This window comes from Ammospiza nelsoni, chromosome 15 (assembly GCF_027579445.1).
Source record: "Ammospiza nelsoni isolate bAmmNel1 chromosome 15, bAmmNel1.pri, whole genome shotgun sequence".
Taxonomy (NCBI): domain Eukaryota; kingdom Metazoa; phylum Chordata; class Aves; order Passeriformes; family Passerellidae; genus Ammospiza; species Ammospiza nelsoni.
The window spans coordinates 19,660,376-19,680,094 of NC_080647.1; the positions used below are offsets into that span (position 1 = coordinate 19,660,376).

The 19,719-nt window shown below is 42.6% G+C and overlaps 1 protein-coding gene across 1 annotated transcript; it reads left to right on the forward strand.

Annotated features, from left to right (window-relative positions):
* The first annotated feature begins 353 nt into the window (after nt 1-353).
* Nucleotides 354-19,429, forward strand: RBM11 (RNA binding motif protein 11). Its single transcript, XM_059482694.1, has 7 exons — nt 354-475; nt 14,185-14,195; nt 14,539-14,645; nt 15,588-15,750; nt 16,602-16,680; nt 17,394-17,487; nt 19,236-19,429. The coding sequence occupies exons 1-7, from the start codon at nt 354-356 to the stop codon at nt 19,293-19,295; spliced, it is 636 nt and encodes a 211-aa protein (XP_059338677.1). The 3' UTR covers nt 19,296-19,429.
* Nucleotides 19,430-19,719: the final 290 nt, after the last annotated feature.

Consider the following 19,719-nt stretch of genomic DNA (forward strand, 5'->3'; position numbering starts at 1 on the left):
CAGAGCCAAAGAGAAAGCGTTGAGCCCAGGTTTGGTGCTGGGTGAATCTGGATCCGACCTCTATCACATCAGACACTCCCTTGTTCATGAGGGCCACTTTTAGTGGGGATGTTTTATACAGTTTATTATGCCTGAGGCAAAGGAGTCCAAGTTTCTTTTGTAACTCTGCATATTCATAGTTGGTTCTTTCACTGTGCAGAGCTGGACAAAGGCTGTTTCCTGGTTGACAGCTGGCATTGATCGAATCCCGGGAAGTCGTGTATTCATATGTATCTTTCTGACCACTCTGGCTGTCTTGATCTATGTTATCAACAGGGCAATGATCGCTCTTAGGTATCTTCCAATGGCTCAAGATGGTGGTGATCATCGAGCAGGGTGAATCTATTCATAAACTAAGTGCTGATTGCTCTCCTGCCGCCTTCAGGAATTTTGGAATTCGAATAGACACAGACGTCTGCCTCTCAGGCTGCTTGTGGTCAGAGACTCGTTTGGATTTCACAATCTTTATAAAATACATTCTTTTATAGCATGAATTATTTCCCAACGTATATTACAATCCCTCCCCTTTTACATCAACACATTAATTCATGCTCCCTCTACAACCCAAATTACTATTATCTATTTAATTTCTACATCTACCCTCCACCTCTACGGGTCTCCTACAAGGAGAAGGCTTTATTAAATTCTCATCACGCCCTGTTGTCCTTGCGGGATCCCTTGATAACCATTATATTTGTTCTCGTTGCGTGTGACCTGTTTCTCAAATTTTGCCAGTACTTTGGCAGCACTGCTTGCACACTTTCCTTCTCCCAGGCTCATGATTTTGGACATGCTGTTTCTGGAAGCCAGCTCCAGGTCCACAGGTACTACTGCTATCTGCATACCCTGCACCACGGAATGTATCAGTCTAATAAAACAAGGGGTTAGACATGGAAGGAATATGACTCCTGCTACTGAACAGAACACAAAAACCATTATTTTGTTTCACCAGGCCCCGTCAAATAATCTGTCCCACCAAGATGACTGTAACATTGAATTCCATTTCTGAACTGGGACATGGGCCACTTTCTTATTTTGGCTGCCAAACCTCTTATGGTCTCTCCATAATCATAAATTTCAATGTAACACTCTGATTCATTGAATTTTCCACACGCTCCCCCTTCCCCGGCCAGCAAATAGTCTAAAGCTATTCAATTTTGGTACAGAAAAGCCCATACCTGAGTGTGCTGCTGACTTAATGAGTCCAGGGCCTCTGAGGTGTGATTTGACGCAATTTCCACCACTGCCTGCAGCCTGATCAATCAGTTCAGCAGATTGATTGGAGTCCTATATCCATAGCTTCCGTCCTGAGCCCATGTGGCTGGCCCGTAATCATCAATTAGCCTTGCTGCTGTCTATTCTTCCTCCCCTCAAGTTTGCCTGCTACTTATGACAGCTATCATTTTCTTCAAGCTTCTTCTCTCCCTGTTCAAGGTCTCATATAGTGGGGCCCCTAGCAGTTGCTTTTTGTTCGAGGAAGAGTGAAGAAAACTGGCCGGATCATGCCCAAAGTGCATGATCCCTTCCCCCTGGGAGGTAATTCACTGTACGCTTTCTTTCCACAAATCCAATCAATTCCATCTGGATCTTTCCACCTGATATTAATTTTCCCTGGGTTGCCCCAATACTCTTTCAGCCCTCCCAAGGATTGATACGGATTAGCTCTGGGACTCTTGACCCAGTAAAGTCCCATCTGACCATTCCAATCACAATTTCTCTCGTTTTTCTGACTCCAGCATCCTGTAGGAGGTTCTGGTTGCCAGACTTTGGTCCTACTATTTGAATTTACCGACAAAATGGTTATACACAGAGTATATCCCACCCTTTCACTATATTCCTTCCCTTCTTGACTGATGCAGATTGTTCCCATCACTCACTGGTCCAACACCCATCCCTCAGGTCTCTGTGTCAATTTTGAGACCCTTGGATTGTCCCATTTCAAAAGCTCTTCCAGAGCTAAACTCTCACCCTTCCAGGGCCACTTCTCTGCTGATTTCAGCTCTCCACAAATCCAGCAGTTTGACAGTCCCAATTCGGTGGCAATCTCTTGAACCAAATCAATGAATAAGTTTTGATCTGGGGGAGGTAATCCCCCATCAGCGTATTGTTTCTCAAGCTGCTTGTACTGTTCACTCAGGGTCTTCATCCTCTCTTGCTCCACCCTTTTCTTTCTTAATTCGGACTCCCTTATTTTCAGTTCCTGGGTAATTTCTTTCATTTTTCCCTCAGGATCTATTCCATCTTTGTTCCTCGCAAAACAGACAGCTCTATCATATTGCAGGCAAACTCTATCATTGTTTGCCTGTGCTAAATCCAATATGGTCAGCTCTCTATTCATGGTGAATTTGCTATCAGACTTTGTATTTCTTCCCACCCAGTACATTTTCCTGTTCATCACCCACGTTCTCAACTTTGAATTGTCACAACACAATGGATTGACTGGATGATATGTGACAAAAATCGATTCCGTCTTTCCCCTGACCCACATTGTCCGATTACATTGACTGCAAATGGGGATCGACATTGGCTCCACATTTCTTTTCATTATTTGGTGTTTGTGCTTGTCTGGCTGTCTGTTCTGTGTCACAGCCTTCAGATCTAAACACAGGATCTTTTTGCCCATTCTACACAATTTTACCTGAGTGCTGTTTGTCAAACAGTACTTGCCAGACTCCCTGATGCATTCCTTTTGGGCTTGGTATGCTGAGATCCCCTTGTCCCTTTGCTCAGTCAGGACCATCTGAGTACACTCACTGCACTCATCCACGAAGCTCTGATTTCCATCATGGATTAGGGCCTCAATGTGCAGACTCTGTGTCCCGCACATGGCTAGGCTCAGGCCAATCAGGATTCCCACTAGGCGCACTTCTCTGCCTTTGCCTCCGCCACCTGGCGTGCCACCAGTAGCGAGGTAGACCATCTTTGTGGCAGCAGGAGTATTCTTCAGAGAATACATTCTTGGACGTTGCCGCATACCTCCTCTTATAGGCGCCCCACCTCAATATCTTGACAGCATGTGAGCTGCATGGTACCTTGACTGACTTTTGGCACTCCACATCCAATATCTCTGCCTTAGATTTGAGCTTTCCACACACACCGTTCTGAAAAATGTGGAACCACTCTTGTGAGTCTAATTCGATAATACCTAAAGTTGTGACTAGGGTTAGATTGTGGTCAGTCAGCTCAAGCTCCTCCTCCAAACACTGGGTGCATGTCGCAGACATTTTTTCACAGAAATTCTTTCTTTCAGATTTGTTCATCTTCTGGGAAGCAAAGGCCCCAGAAGAAGAATGTAAACAATGATTATCAGCTGCTGTGAAACGCAATAGGATGCACCTGTTTCCATGTGTACCATTAAGGGCCAATCACAGAAGCAAGCTCGGGGACAGATTCCCTGGATACAGAACTTTGTTATTCATTCTTTCTATTCTATGCTTAGCTTAGCAGCTCTGCAACTTCCCTCTTTATTCTATTTAGTATAGTTATAATGTATTATATATCATATATCAATAAATCCAGCCTTCTGATCAAGAAACAAGATTCTCGTCCTTCTCTCTCACCCCAGCGACCTCCTCAGGTCGCTGTAATAGGTGCACAATTCGTTTGGTCTCTGCCCCCTTCTACAATGCACAACAAAAACCCCTTGACAATATTCACACTTGAAGTGTTCAAACGGGTAGCACACACAGTCTGACAGTATACAACCTATCCGGTCCCCTTCGGTCATTTATGTGGACGATGAAGCTTGATCTTTAGGTCGCCTGGAGAAGAGGTGATCCTCCACTTGGGAGCCTCCTCCTGATGCTCGACATTTTTCACTCTGGACGCATGTGTCCAACCTTTTTCTGCTATCTGTATGGCCGTGTCCGTTGTCAGAAGGACAAGAAAGGGGCCTTCCCAGTGAGGGGAGAGGGGTACATCTTTTCATACTTTTCCAAGCACCCTGTCACCTGGTTGAATTTTGTGGACAGCAAATCCCAGAGGGGTGCTCTGAGATACTATCCTCTGTTTTCTCAATTCCTGTAGGTTTTTATTTATCACTAGTAAATACGGTTGAATCTGGCTGTCCTCCAACCTGGGGTGTCCCAGCAGCATCCCGTGCTTATATGGCATTCCATATAGCAATTCGAATGGTGAGAGCTCAGTTTCTGGGTGAGGCATAGTCCTGATATTAAGCAAGGCAAGAGGGAGGCATTTCAGCCAGGACATCTGAGTTTCTAATATTAATTTAGATAACTGCATTTTCAAGGTCTGATTCATCCTTTCAACTTGTCCCAAGCTCTGGGGGTGCCACGGGGTGTGATGCTTAGTGCCTCTGCCATCTGCTTAATAATCTTTGAAGTAAAATGAGTCCCTTGATCTGAGTCAATGTAATTCACTACCCCATATAAGGGCACAATTTCTTCCAGCAATTTTCTGGACACTGTCTGATCTGTTGCCCTTGGACTGAGGAAAGCTTCCACACAGTGGGTTAATTTGTCCACTATTTCAAGCAGAAATTTGAACTTTCCCACTTTGGGCAACTCAGTAAAATCAACTTGGATTCTCTCAAAATTTCGGTATGCAATGGGGCAACTCCCCAGGATTGCCTGTCTCGCCTTAGTCTTGTTAATTTTCTGGCAGATCAGGCATCCCTGTACCTCTTGTTTGGCCAATTCATAAATTCCTCTGCACCCAAAGAACTTCAAAAATTGTTCACCTAGAGCCTGAGCCCCCAATGTGTTCGCTGGTGCAGTCTCTTTAAAATTCTCCTGGTAAAACCTTTAGAGACTAGTTCTCTCCCATCTGGTAATTTCCACTTATCTTCCTCCAATTTTCCCCCTATTTTCTCATAACTTTCAATCTCCTTTTGGGAGGGTTGAAGAGGCTTGTCTGGGACCTTGATCTCTTCAATCTCTGGGGACCTTACTGTCACCAATGCCAGGCTTTTGACCTCCTGGTTTGCCAAATTGTTTCTCCGGGTCCGAAACTGCATCCCTGCCTCATGTCCCTTCACATGGACAACTGAAATTTCTTGTGGCTCCCTTATCACTTCCAGAATTTGCTGCATCAATTCCCTGTGCATCAGTCCCCATCCTCGTGTGTTGATCAACCCCCTTTCCTCCCAAATTTTCCCAAAGGTGTGAACCACCCCAAAGGCATACCTAGAGTCTGCAAAAATCGTTCCCTTTTTTCCCTTCAGTCCTTTCAAGGCTCGCAGATCTGTGTACAATTTGCAAGCCTGTGCCGACTAACCTGTGTTCAAAAGGCCTGCCTCTATCGCTTTTCCTGTTCTCCCATCCACAACTGCATATCCTGATTTCCTATTCCCTTCAGTCACCCTGCTTGAGCCATCTACAAACCATTTTTCCCCTTTGTCCAATTCTTATTCTTCCAAATCTAGTCTTATTTCTATCTGCAATTTGACCGCTTCCACACAGTCATGGACTAGCTTTTCTGAGGCTTCCCCAAACAAGAACTGAGCTGGATTTTGCATGGTTGTTGTCTGCAATTCCAAATCCGATGAATGAATCAAAATTGCTTCATATTTCAACAACCTAGCATCCTTGAGCCATTTATCTGCTTTCTGTTGTAGTATACCCCGCACATTATGCAGTGTGAATACTACCAAAGGTGCTCCAAAACTTATTGTCTTGGCTTCCTCCACCAACAATGCTACAGCTATGATCGCTTGCAAGCAGGTGGGCCAGCCCCTGCTTACAGGGTCCAAAAGCCTTGACAAGTAACCCACCGGTTTCCTGAGCCCAGCCCAGTCCTATGTCAGCACACATTGGGCTGTGTGATTGCTCACGTCCACAAACAGCTGGAATGGCCGTCTCATATCAGGGAGGCTCAGCACTGGTGGTGCTGTGAGTGCGTTCTTGACACCCCTAAATTCCTCCTCATCCTTTTCTGTCCATTTGATTCTGTCTGTGGTGAGTTTTTCATACAAAAACTTCACCTTCTCACTGTATCCTTCAATCCATTGCCGTCAATATCCCATCAACCCCAGCAACTGCCTTACTTCTCTTTTTGTCCGTGGGGGTGGTAGGGCAATAATCCCCCCCACCCTTTCAGGAGCCAACTTCTTTTCCCTTTGGTTAACCAATGTCCCAAATATCTGACCTCGGGCTCTGTGAACTGCAACTTTGACTTAGACACCTTTAGTCCTTTTTCCCCTAAAAGGTTTAATGAGCTTTTAAACTTGGTGCTCATTCTCATATCCTCTTCCCTTGGACCTGCAATCAACAAATCATCTACATAATGTAGCAATTTTGTTCCCTCTGTTGGTACAAAGTGACTCAGCACTTGTTCGAGTGCTTGCCTGAAAAGGTTTGGAGAATCAATGAAGCCCTGAGGCAACGATGTCCATCTGAGTTGTTGCTTTCTGTTCATTTCTGGGTCTTCCCACTGAAATGCAAAGTAATCTCTGCTGTGCTTTGCTAAAGGTCAGGTCCAGAAAGCATCTTTCAAATCAATCACACTGTACCACATGTCCTCAGGAGAGATGTTGTTCAGCAGGATGTAAGGATTCGAGACCGTGGGGAACAGTGTCTTAGTCCTTTGACTCACAGCCCTTAAATCCTGCACTAGCCTGTAGCTACCATCCATCTTTCGCACTGCCAAAATCGGGATGTTGTGCCAGGACATGCACAGCTTCAACGTTCCTTTGGAGCTCTATGTCCAGTCTCCTGGCCTCCCCTTGGACATGCCAAACCTTCGGATTAATTTTCTCCTCATCCTGAGTGCTGAGTTGATACAATCTCACCTTGAGCTGGGAATCTTGCACTGCTAAACCAATTTCCAATGCCACTATCAAATCCCTTCCCAGGAAATTGAAGTCTGCATCTTTTATCAATAATATATTTGCTATACACTTTTTAGTTTCCATCTCTATTTCGACATTCTTTATGATTGGAACCTTAAAAGGCTCCCCCTTTGCTCCTATTACCATCATTGCGTCATCGCTCAGAAAGCACCCTCGTGGTAACTGCTGCACCATGGTCTGCTCAGCTCCAGAATCTACTAAAACCAAATCTCCTGCCTGTGGGGTCCCACTCTCAATTTTATCAAGGGCTTCCTTGGTATTCCAGACCCCAAACTGGAAAGCCTCTGACACACCTAATCTTCCTGAAACATAGTTTCATCTTTGACCTTGTTGGGACACTTACTCCGAATGTACACTTTTTGCTTGCAGTAGTAGCACTCAAAGTCCTTCTTCTGGTTGTTTGAGCCCTTCCCTTGGGAAGGATTTTGTTTCTTCGCCGGTGCTGTTTTTGCCAAGTCTCTGACCTGTTCCTGTTTCTGTGCCTCCCTCACTGCAGCCACTAGCACTTTCACCTGAATCTTTTGCTTTTCTTCATCTCTTCTCTTGTAGATCTTCTGGGCTTCTCAGAGCAATTCCTGCAGTTCTCTGTCCTGCCATTCATCTATCTTTTCCAATTTCTTCTTTATGTCTTCCCATGATTTTGCCACAAATTGGGTCTTCAACAAGACCACCCCAGTCAGGGATTCAGGGTCTGTCCCAGAATACATTCTTAGACTCTTTCAGAGCCTTTCCAGCCATTTTGTGGGGTCTTGTCATTTCCCTGACATTCCCTGAGTACTTTGCTCATGTTCTGTTCCTTCAGCACCGGCTCCCTGATATGTTGTATTAACATATTTCTCAAGTTTATAATTTTCTGTCTCACTTCCTCTGTCTGGGTGTTCCAAGATGGCTTCTGGTCCAGCCACCTCTGATCTCCTCTCTCCCCCTGGGGATTTCTCTGTTCCCAGTCCTTGATCCCAGTTTGTCTGAAAATTTCTCTGTCCTTGTTGTTGAACAGCAACCTCAGGATCGCATTGAGATCCTCGTATGTGTAGATGCTGATTCCTAGGAATTCATCTTGTCTTTCTGCCATCCCCAAAGGGTCATCCATCAGCTTCTCCATCTCTTTCTTGAAAGCCCTCATGTCCCCAGTGTTGATCAGTGCGTGTACAAAGCTGATAACTCCCAGAGCCGTCGGTACCTCCTGGTCTTTTCTTCCTCGTTATCACTACCTCCATTGGTTGCCCTTCTTGTCCTTTGCCTTGTTCGATGGGCGGGAGGAGAGCCTGCTTTCTTTGAGGAAAATATCTGTTTCTCCTCAGTCTTGGGAAGGGTCGGTGGCTGGGGCTGCTCTCATGGAAGTGGAGGCATCGATGCCTGCTCACGTGGGAGGGAAGGCACTGCGGCCAGCTCCGGTGGGAGCAGTGGCACCGAAGCCTCTCCCTGCGGGATCGATGCCTCGGGAGGCAACGTGGGTGCATGAGGTACCTGGACTGGCAGGAGCTGGGGCGGAGGGACAAGGTACGGAGATGGAAGATTTTCCAGTGGTTCCCACTCCTTGCCCAGGTTTGCTGAGCATCTGAGAGTTCTGATAGGGTACAATCCTGAACAAGTGTATTTCCACATCTTAGCGTACTCAATTTACTCAAAATCCTGCAGGTGGTGATCGACTATGTAGTTGTACAGGGATTCGCACATCCTTATCTTGAAAGTGCCAAACACTGGCCAAACCATGTATTTTACTATCTCCTTCTCCTCCCCCCCCCCCCCCCCCCCACTTTTCCATACAAAAATGTATCATCTTTTCCTTGGATTTCCCCATCCTCCTGGGGCTTTGTCCCAATGTTCCAGCATCCATCCCAATGGGCTTCCCCTCGGGATTTCAGGCAAAAACTTCTCGGGATCTTGGGGAAGTTTTTCCAGGGGCTTTTTCTGGCACTTACTCTTTTTCAGTCCCATTTTCCCAAAAACCCCACTTGCTATTTTTCTCACCTTGAGTCCTTCGGATGGGATTCTCGACGCAAGTCCCAAGTCTGGTCCGGTATCGATTTCCTAAGTCTGTGAAACACCACAAGTCTACTCAGCTGCACAGAGAACTGCTCCATGGGTCTTTCAACTAGTATCGAGCTCTCTTACCTGCTTCTCCAGATCAGAAGATGGACTGGCTACCGAAATCTTTCGGGAACATTCTTTCCCCTCCTGACCCCAACTGTGATCGACCCCCTGAACTCTCTATGAGTCCCAGCTCCCACATGTAACAAAAAAAAGCACTCGCTTCCCCCTTGATCAACCACTTCCCTCGCGGGAGAGTGGAACTGCAATCTTGGGGTCCACACTCGCTTTGTGATAGAATCACGTCTCACACACATGCTCGATCACATCCCACTCAACCACACGGTACTCACAGTTCCTTTTCCTGTGTGGATTCTTTGTGCACGTCAATTTTCCAAGTGAAAAAAAGCAACGCAGTCTTGGAAATCCCTCTTCATAGTGTTCTGAGTTTCTGAAAGCTCTGAGCCCATTTTATCCCTCTTTGGCTGTGGTTCTGGATTCGGTTCGGTGTTTGATTGGTTTTACGAACTCCCAATCCCATCACACTACTGAAATCAGTGGGGCGCCTCCTGACTGGAGAGAGGTCCCCGAACCCCAAATTCAAATCACGTCAGGGTCACCAGAATTGTTATAAATGATCAATCAAAAGCCTAATTATCAAAAATTAGAAAATATTTATTTATCTTTTTCCGCCACCAAAATATGGTCCTCAAAACCACTAGAGCCCAAGAGAAAGTGTCGAGCCAGGTTCAGCACGGGGTGATCCCAGATCCAACCTCTTACACATTGGACCCTTCCCTGTTCACAAGAGCCACTTCTAAGCGCGGATGTTTTATACAGTTTATTATGTCTGAGGCAAAGGAGTCCAAGTTTCTTTTGTAACTCTGCATATTCATAGTTGGTTCTTTCACTGTGCAGAGCTGGACAATCGCCGTTTCCTGGTTGATAGCCGGCATTGATCGAATCCCGGGAAGTCGCGTATTCACACGTATTTTTCTGAGGACTTCAGCTATCTTGATCAATGTTATCAACAGGGCAATGATTGCTCTTAGGTATCTTCCGATGACTGGGTGCGTCTATTCATAAGCTAAATGCCGACTGTTATCCTGCCTTCTTCAGGAATTTCAAAGTTTGAATAGATGTCTGCCTCTCAGGCTGCTTACAGTCAGAGACTCGTTTGGATTTCACAATCTTTATAAAATACATTCTTTTATAGCATGAATTATTTCCCAACATATATTACAGTACCCTTTCTCCCTCCTCTGTATTGTTCCCACCAGGCAGCATGGGCTGCCTAGGACAGGTAAAAAGAAGGCGTACACATGTCCATTGAATGTCAGTTGGGAATGGAAAAGCTTGGTGCTTAGGGGGTGAGGCATGGCAACATCTGACCTCCAATCAAGTTACAAGAAAGCAGTGTCCACCAATAAATGGTAAAAAAGAGCTGACAGACAGACTTTGGGAGGGGCCAGGGTTGGCTGATGCAACCCCAAGGGGTATTAAAGACTGAGTGTTCATCTTCAAGATGAGCTGCCCACATAGTACACAGCCACAAGGGCAGTTCCCAGCACTGCAATTTTTCCTTATTTAGTCCTTTTGTTGATTTTTTTTTGAAGTTTAATAAGCCTTTTTAAATTTTGAAAGTGAGCAGTTGCATCTCATGCTATTGCAGTAACAGTGGTGTGTGTGAAAATAATCACAGTATTGTGAAGTGCCTTGTACTGCTTTCCTCTCCCTGTTTTCTGAAGGAGAATAAACTTATACTTCAGTAGCAGTGGAACTGATTCCATGCAAAGTTCATGACTTTGGGAATGCTGCTAAAGTTAAAAGGTTTGAACTCTTCTCTTGGGTGCAAGCTCATAGAAATGAACAGCCTCACTTCTCTGTCAGGTTAATGTTTTGGTTATTTTGGTTGTTTTGGTTATTACTTATTTTGAGTATCAATAATTGCATTGATCTCCAACACACATACCCAGTGTGAAAAACGCCAATACTTTTTTTTTTAATTTTAAAAGTTTAATAGTAATAAAATGGTTGTAAAAATAGTAATACAATTAGAGTAATAATAATGTGGACAATTTGAATTAGGACAATATGAGACAATAGAAACAAAGAGTTACAGATGTCCAGGTACTGTTTTCTGGGCAGCACAAGCCTGCAAAACATGTTAACAGAGGATTAACCCTTAAAAACAACAGCCTGTTGTATGTTCATACATTTCATACATGAGGCACAAATTCCATTCAAACAAAGGATTCTGTCTGTTCATCATCAACTTCTTCCTCCTAAACCTAAGGCGCCTTCAATCCTTAGCCAGGCAGGAAGAAGTCAATTTTTTCTGATAAGAAGGCAATAAATTATTTTTGTCTGAAAGATTTAGGTGTCCTGCGGCTGCTATCTTGCTGCGAGTCCTTTCTCTAAAAAAAGTATCCTACATAGCATAGTTTCTATTTTAACATTTTTTATAACCTAAAACTATATTGAACAGACTACTTAAGAGAATTAATACAGCATTACTTTCTAACACAACACATAAAATATTAATTTTAATATTTGGGAGAAGCCAGTCATAAAATACACATTTTTCACACCCAGGTATTGAGTTGATGCTGTGCATTTCAGGTGCTCAATTCACATTTGTTCCCTGAGGCTACTGATGAGTCAAGGCTTTTTTACCTTGATCCACAGAGGTGATATATTCTGTCTGACAAGCACTTGGGCTCAGGTAGCACTTGGGCTCAGGTAGCACTTGGCAATGCAGCTCGTTACACAAATCATTGCTCTAATTTTTCACTCTGGCACAACTCAAGCCCAGTCTGCAAGAAACAGCTCCTGCAGAGTTGCTATTCTGCTTCCTGTGTCCCTTTGTGCCTGAGTCTTCCTGCTGGCTCTGTGGTCAACGCAGTTCTCAGCCCAGCCCGGGCCTGTCAGGCAGGGAGATGCAGAGGTGCAGATGGACCTCCTGTTGTCTCAGCTGATGCCCTTTAACAGTGTTTGCAGGTTAACATGAGCTGGGAGACACCTACTGCTTCATGCCCAGTTGTCTGGGAGGAGCTCAGTGTGCCATCACTACAGAGAACCAAAGATGCTCAGGCTGATGTTCACAACAGCATACGACTGGTAGTGTTAGTGATTGATCTGGTGTTTCTACAAGAAGAAAGTGTGAAAAACACGTTCACTCTCCTGTGAAAATTTAAAGAGTTTAATAAAAGACAATGGGAAACAAAGAGAGTAAAGCAAAGATTACGACTGGGTGCATCTTAGCACTCAGCCAAGAGCACACCGTCACCTTTGGGGATACCCCTTCAATGCCTTTTCCATTAGATCAATCTTGTGAAACATGCCAATCATTTGTTTTGAAATTTTAAAAGTTTAACAGTAATAAAATGGTCATAAAAACAGTAATGCAAATTGGAGCAATAAGAATTTGGACAATCAGAGTTAGGACAATAAAGGACAATAAAAACAGAGAATACGAACATTCAGATGCTTTCCTAAAAAAGCATGTCTTGCTAACAAAGGATTAACTCTTAAAAGCAATAGCCTGTTCCCTATTCATACATCTCATACATGATTCAAAAACTCTTTTCAAACAAAGGGTGTTTTCTGGTTATAATTCAACTTCCCCCCCTTCATCTTGTAAATCATGTCAGACTCCATGAAGTCTGCAAGGAGACTAGTTTTTCATGATAAGGAGGATAATTCTGTCTCTTTTGGATTTTAGTGTCTTGTTGCTGTTATCTCTGTGCGAAGAATTTCTTGATTATCTCATCTCTTTTTTGAGCTAGTTAAAAAGTATCTTACGTAGCATAGCTTCTATTTTAACATTATATTATAACCTCAAACTATATTTAACACATGACTTAAGAAAATTAATACAGCATAACTTTCTAACGTAACACATATAACATTTACTTTAATATTTGCAAAAAGCCAATCATAAAATATACAGTTTTCACAACCTGTTGCACATTCATAGACCCTCATGCATATCCATAAACTAGTTTACATTTTCCAGGAACCATTTAACATGGTCCCTCCCTCCTCGGGTCTGCCTTTTTAGCATATGGGTGTTTCTTGGTTGTGGTTTTGGCTCCTCGTTGTCACTTCCAGTTTGGGCCTTTGTCCATACTTTCTTCAGATGGCAGACGCTGATAGTTGGCATATCAATAGCAGGGTCCTCCTTACATATTCACTGGATTTTATCTCGACCAAACAGAGAGTTCACCCATAGCTATCAGCTACCACTACTACTATGTCTACGTTTTTGTTAATAGCAGAAATGAAAGCAAAGTTATTTTAACATTATGCATATAACATTCATCCTAGTATTTGCGAAAAGCCAACAACATATTATATATTTATAACAAAAGTTTGGATCCAGAATTCTCAGTGTGCCATGAGCTCTGCTTCCCTGCCCAGGGGCTGCCCCTGCGGCTTTGGGTACACTCTTTTCCCCAGCTTTCTGCCTGTGACCAGCTGCCTTTGGAAGCTCATCAGGGGCAAAAGTTTCTGTTCATTTGCCCAGCTGTGACGGGACAACTCTAGCAATTTATTCCAGAGATTAGGTCAGTCTGTTGTTTCTCCATGGTTTAAAATCACTCTGCTGTTCAAGCCAATGTTATAAATAAAGTGGACTTTTGTAGGCAGGGTTATGAATCATTAACGATGTAATTTTATTCTGAATTGTTAATTAATGTAATAGATTGTGATACGTAATTTATGTAGTAAGTTATGAAGTAATAACTTAGAGTTAAATGTACTGTGGTATCAGTGTGTGCCCACTAGAGGGGAGGTGGTGGAATGAGTGGGCGAGTTTTCTAAAAAGCTACCTCATGAGATGATGACATTAATATGAACTATGTTTGGAAGACTAGCCAGCCAATGAAGCCTCAGAATTCTAGAATAACTGGCCAGGAATGCACTATCTTATGGACCAACTAGCAACCAGGAAAAGGACCCATCAACAACTGAATTGAAAGCCTGGTGTCTTTCTGTGAAACGTGAAACTCGAGTTGGAGGAAGCACCCTGTATTGCAGTTTGTTAGTTTGTATCAGTTTGTTAGTTTGTATCTCTGACTTGTCACGTAGGCCCCTGGCTTACCCTGAGGTCTCATCTTCTGTTGCCTCGATTTTTAATGAAGAGGCCCAAGCCTTTTAAAAGAGCTTGCCCTCATTTCACCTGTTTCTATCAGCCAACATTGTAACACAGTGCAGAAATAGGTTTTCTGTAAGACTAGCATGGATTTGTATCTGATAAAACCCTCTCTCTTTGCTCCTGAGCTGAGCGCTTGCTCTGTTTGCAGCCTCTTCTACAGTAAGGGCTCATTGCAATGCTAATAGCAGGAGTGGGTGGTGTGGACACACTTGTGAATACTAGTCTGAGAAGGTGGATTGTTTTTCAGTTTGTTTTGCACCAGTCAGCCCTGCTAGAACTTAAGATTCAGTGGCAAAAATACAAGAGAAAACCTTCATGTTTGTGCTTACCATCATTACTACACACTGAACGATTAAGTACGGTGCCACAGATGTTGGGGATGGTGTCACAAACAAAGGCGACACCTGCCCTCCCTCGTTCCAGTGTTGCCAGGAGCCGGCCCGGCCCCTCACACCGAGTGCAGCTTCCCCGCAGCTGGGACGCTCTTCTCGCATTCCCGCAGGCTCTATGTCATCCCTGGTGGGGGCCGAGGCGGCGGAGCAGACTCTGCTCGTGGGGAACTTGGAGAGTCGGGTCCAGGAGGAGATCCTCTATGAGCTCTTCCTGCAGGTAGCAGACAGGTACCCTTATATATCGAAATGCTGTTCTAATGCTCGAGAAGAAAAATTCGACCAACGGGATGTTCAGTTAGGAAAGCTGGACATGCTCTCCAAAGATCCCTTCAAACCCTGACCTTTCAGTGACAGTGTAGAAGCACAAAGTAGTTGGACCTGTTTGAAGATTCCTGCCTGTTTTCAAGATTAAACAGTAGTCTGCTGTATAACTGTAAACTGTAAATGTGATCTTAAGTTTATCTTCTTAGGGGACATAAGTAATACAAGACAAAATGTAAAAGTGATAAAGATGGTCTTAGAACACAGTTTTGCATTATTCTTCTGCATAATCTGCAACAGCCATCCAACTGCCAGCTTTTATCTGGGTCGTTAGGTCATCCCAGTAACTTGTCTTTCCCTTGTTTTATCTTGCTTTCATTCCCTTTTGCTGCAACAGCCTATGCTTCTCATTTTAGTTTTGCCCTGTCATTGAAAATATCCAGTTCAATATTCCTGCAATGGCATAGTCCTGAACATAGATCCCTGACCTCCAGCTCTTCCCCTCCATCAAATGATGACCATGTATCTACTGCTACTTCTAAACTATTAATATTTTTATTTATGAACTGGAAGGTAACTTTTGCTATGGAGTCAGCAAATTATTCTTCCCCTTTGGGAAACTAATTATTATGGCATGGTATTCTAAAAATAATAAAAATTATGGTTATGAATGATTAAACATGAATTGATGCTTGGTTCCCTTTTAACTTGGCTCCCTTTTAATTTCTGGAGTTGATTTTTGTTTGTAGAAGACTCAGAATTTGAGCTTTGGGAATGTGGAGACACATTTTCAAAGTAAGAAACTTACTGGTTTCTGACTATGGCTGAAGAAAAATTATTAAATATTCAAAACATAATGAAGTGTCAGTTTCTCCTAAATAATAGAAATTTCTTTCAGGCTGGACCATTAACCAAAGTGATGATTTGTGAGGACAAAGAAGGAAAACCTCAGTCTTTTGGATATGTCTGCTTTAAACACAAAGTATCAGTGCCTTATGCAAAAGCTCTGCTGGATGGAATCTGTTTGTATGGAAGACCAATTACCGTGCAGTATTGGAGGGGTATGTTTTGTAGTCCCAATGGTAAAGTTTAAGTGTAAATGTTTATACTTTTTAAAGAACAGTTTTGAATCCTAAAGCCTTTTACAAAGATAAGAATTTGTAGTTGGAAAATTAATTTTTTTGTTAAGAAACAAAGACTTCCTGTGGCTTTTACATAGGGAAGGATTCAGTCTTTGTATTTTTTTATTTTCTAAGAGAATACAATAGATTGGGTCAGAACATCATAGCTTGCAAGCTGTGTCAGACACTGCTGTATGGAAAACAGCAATCCAGGTTTTCATGCCAGATTACATTTAGGAATTGGGGTGTAACTTTACCTTGCAGCCTGACAGAAAAAATTGATTCAGTATGGCCAGACACTATTGAACTCTTGGATAATTTTTAGACTAAAGCCACAGAGTTATCAGTGCTTTTGTTTTAAAGGTAAGAGGTTGTAGTTCATATTATATTCTTAATCAGGTATCGTTTGCAACCCAGACATTAAGGACTCGCATTCCTTCAGTGCTACTGCTTCCTTCAAGGCTCTACTGAGCAGTTACTGGGTTTAAGCAAATGTCTGTTGTTCTTAATATCAGAAGCATCTCTTGTGTCTGTAACTGGGTGACGATATTGTTCTTGATTACTTCAACAACCCTGATTTGTGCTTCTCTAAGTGAATAAATGAGAAATGAACATTTTCAAGCTGTAAAATGATGCTATTGATTATCTGCCGTAAAATGGCAGCATACCTTTGCATACTACCTTAGATCTACTAGGAGACTACAGATGACACAAAACACTTTCTGTGGTTTTTAACTGGTTAATTGAATTGTCATAACTGAATAGTCATTATGCTCTTGTCTTATTTCCAGGGAATTCTCCCTCACCACAACTAGACAGTTGTACAGACGGTTTTGAACACCATATTGACTTAGAGTCTCCTGCAGACAGGTAACAAACATGACCTTTGAATGAACCTTATGATCATAATTAAAAAAAAAATTGTATAAAGAAAGTGAGTTGATGTGGTAGAGCAATTTCAAGGTTTTTCATCAAAATAGCATCTTGCTATTGCATCCTTACTGAGGGCTTGTGACAGGCTGCAGTTAATTATAATGTTTGGTTGTTAAGCTTACCAGATGATTAGTTAGATTCAATTTTCCATACTTTATTTGTTTCTGCAATATTCAGGACCATGAGAACATACTGAACCCTGGGGTTTGTACTGACAATGTTTTCAGTCATTGGGGAACAAAATCTGACAAGTCTTTTTTTAACCCCACCAAGTTTACACCTGCATTTTTGTGTGTATATGCACAAGCAGCTGTCATATACATATGAATGCACAGTTATAAACCTGTTATAATGGAAGTCTGAACACTCCAGATTCAGTATTTAAGCTGAACTCCCATGGTGAAATCTAGTACCCTTTTGTGCATGCACATAAGAGGATTGCTCATTAGTTAAACATTTGGGTATATTTCATTTGTTTTATCTTTATTTTTCATGTAAGTCCTGTTGGATATTACCATTATTACCATTATCATTACATCAATTGTCCTCTTGGTTATTACCATTACAGCCCAAGAGTTAAGCCTCAGTACTCTGATCAGCAGTATGTGGTGGACATTCAACCTTTGTACATTGGCTTGTTTTTTCTTTAGGCATCAAGAGCTTTCTGGAAGTCATCCATTTCCTCTTACTCCTTTGCCAGTGAACAACAGTTTACTTCATGATCACCCTGGCTTTCAAGAGGTGGTGAGTTAGTGTTAGAAGTTAAAAAATTTGGGAGTTTTTATGAAGCTGAATGCATTTTGCATTTCTGCAAAAACCAATGCTTGCTTTAGGACTCAAAATGTGCTATAAGCACAATATTAGGACACTTCAGGATCCTCTAAAAACAGGAATCTACCAAATCAAACAATTTTCTTCCTGCAAGAATAGCTTAAAGGTATATAGGTTAAGAAAGCTAAAAAGTGAAGTCTACGAAACTTTCTCCTGCACTGTGTTCCAAATGGGGGGACAAGTTGACCTCATTGGACTACAACCGTGCAAGCAAAAGCGTCTCCACATATAGCTACGTCTTAGTTCCTCTTCTTAATTCAGAAAGGCCCACCAGGAGTTTAAAATGTATTAAAACCTAATCTAAAACTCAGTGAATCACCAAGTTTGGGAAACAACAGTTTGAGGTTTTCTGGCCTAAGCCTTCACATGCCTGTGTACGTCTGTCCTTCATGATTTACTTTCACAGCAGTAGATGACAAGAACCCACACTTCACTTCCCCTCTACAAGATTGGTGCATCAGACCATTATTACCCTAAATGTCTTGTCTGCGATATTCCACAAAGCAAGGAAACTGGTCTCTTCAGGTGGAAATCTGTTCATCAAACCTACTCCCCAAACACATCATGAAGCTTCTGAATCTGCTGAGTCTGTGGACTGATAGGATTTAAGAAACTTAGCCTTTAATGTGAGGTACCAACTTTAAAATGAGGTACCAACTGTGGACAGTCCTGCTCACCAAGTCTAACTGAGGACTGGCCAGCCCTTGGAACTAGAGAAGGGGAGCAGTCTGGATCAGTTACCCTTGTTGGCTGCAATCTGAGCACAAAAATGGAGAGCATCTATTCTCCATCTGTGGGGTGGGGGCCTGCCCTCCCATCTTCCCACACCGTGCCCTGAGAAGGGCTGGTCCTTGTATGAACTTGCCCATCTCCTACTCCCTTTTGAAGGCTCAAGTGCACCATCTTACCCTCTGTGCTTGCTGATGAACCTACTCCTCAGTAACAAGGCAGTAGACCAGCACACACAACCAACTTCATCCCATTTTCTGCTTGCCAGAGAGGATGGTAGTGAAGTGTGTTTCACATGATAGTTTGCTGAAGCTACAGCAGAAGTCTCTCATCACTAGTATGCCATAACAAATCTACCTCACCTTATGTTGGCAGGTTGCCAGGCAGGTTGCTCACTTGGGAATCTTTCAATGTCTTTGTTGGAATGCTTTGTTCCACATCAACTTTAAAATTCCTTTAACCAGGTTTGAAGAACTTGCAGATGTGCATGCCTTTACAGTTCCAACAGGCACTGCAATTACAAATATTTATCAAATAGAGATGAAGAAATTAAAGGAATACCATCTTTCTTTACCCTATGTGAGGACTACCTGGTGTAGTAGTATAATTTAGCGTTATATCAGGTTGTCTCTGTTCTAACCTTGCCATGAGAAATTTGTCTACTTTTCTGAACTATACTAGTTGTTGTCATAAAATAGCTTTACTCTCAAGCATTCTGTGTTATTTTATAGTTTGCTGGTATTTTAACTTATTAGGTCATGATGCATGCAAAATGAAGTTCTTTAAAATTTCCTCTTAACAATAAAACAACTCAAGTTTCTATTTCTCTAAATGTACCATGTTCTGGCATAGCAGTATACAGTACAGAGTCCAATGGGTTAACAATTTCTTTATTAGCAGTACCTTCATACTTATCCTTTTCTCCCTATCAGAATCAAACTGCACAATTCAAGACTGCGAGGAGTTATCCTGAATTTGCCACATTTAAGTGACTGTGAAGTGCACCAAGCCGGATGAAAGAAAGAGAAAATGGCAAAGTTGTGACAATGACTAGTACTGAGGAGAATAAAAGGAGACAAAGACAGTGTGGCCAAAACTGGGGGAAAAAAAAACCAACAAACCCAAGAAAAAGACATATTAATACTGTATATTTTTTATTATTATATTTGCTTTCATCTTTGAACTTTATTAAAGAAGGAATGTTCAAGATCCATAGTATTTTTGAAATGCATTATGCATACAAACTTAGAATATCCTGAGTCGGAAGGGTCATGGAGTCCAAACGGACCCACACCCTCCCTGCAGTCCCCCTTCGCACCCCCTCCCAGTACACCAGCCCCTGGGGAACAAGTTCTCTCCCCAAAACCATACCAGAGCCCACTGAAACCACAAGGTCTGGCTTTTGTGCCCCTTCTA

What these genes read in the sequence shown, in the direction of transcription:
- RBM11 (XM_059482694.1), top strand. Translation starts at nt 354, where the DNA reads ATGGTGGTGATCATCGAGCAGGGTGAATCTATTCATAAACTAAGTGCT. An exon ending in TCTATGAGCTCTTCCTGCAG is followed by an intron (nt 14,646 to 15,587) that starts GTAGCAGACAGG and finishes AATTTCTTTCAG; the next exon opens with GCTGGACCATTAACCAAAGT. An exon ending in TACCGTGCAGTATTGGAGGG is followed by an intron (nt 15,751 to 16,601) that starts GTATGTTTTGTA and finishes TCTTATTTCCAG; the next exon opens with GGAATTCTCCCTCACCACAA.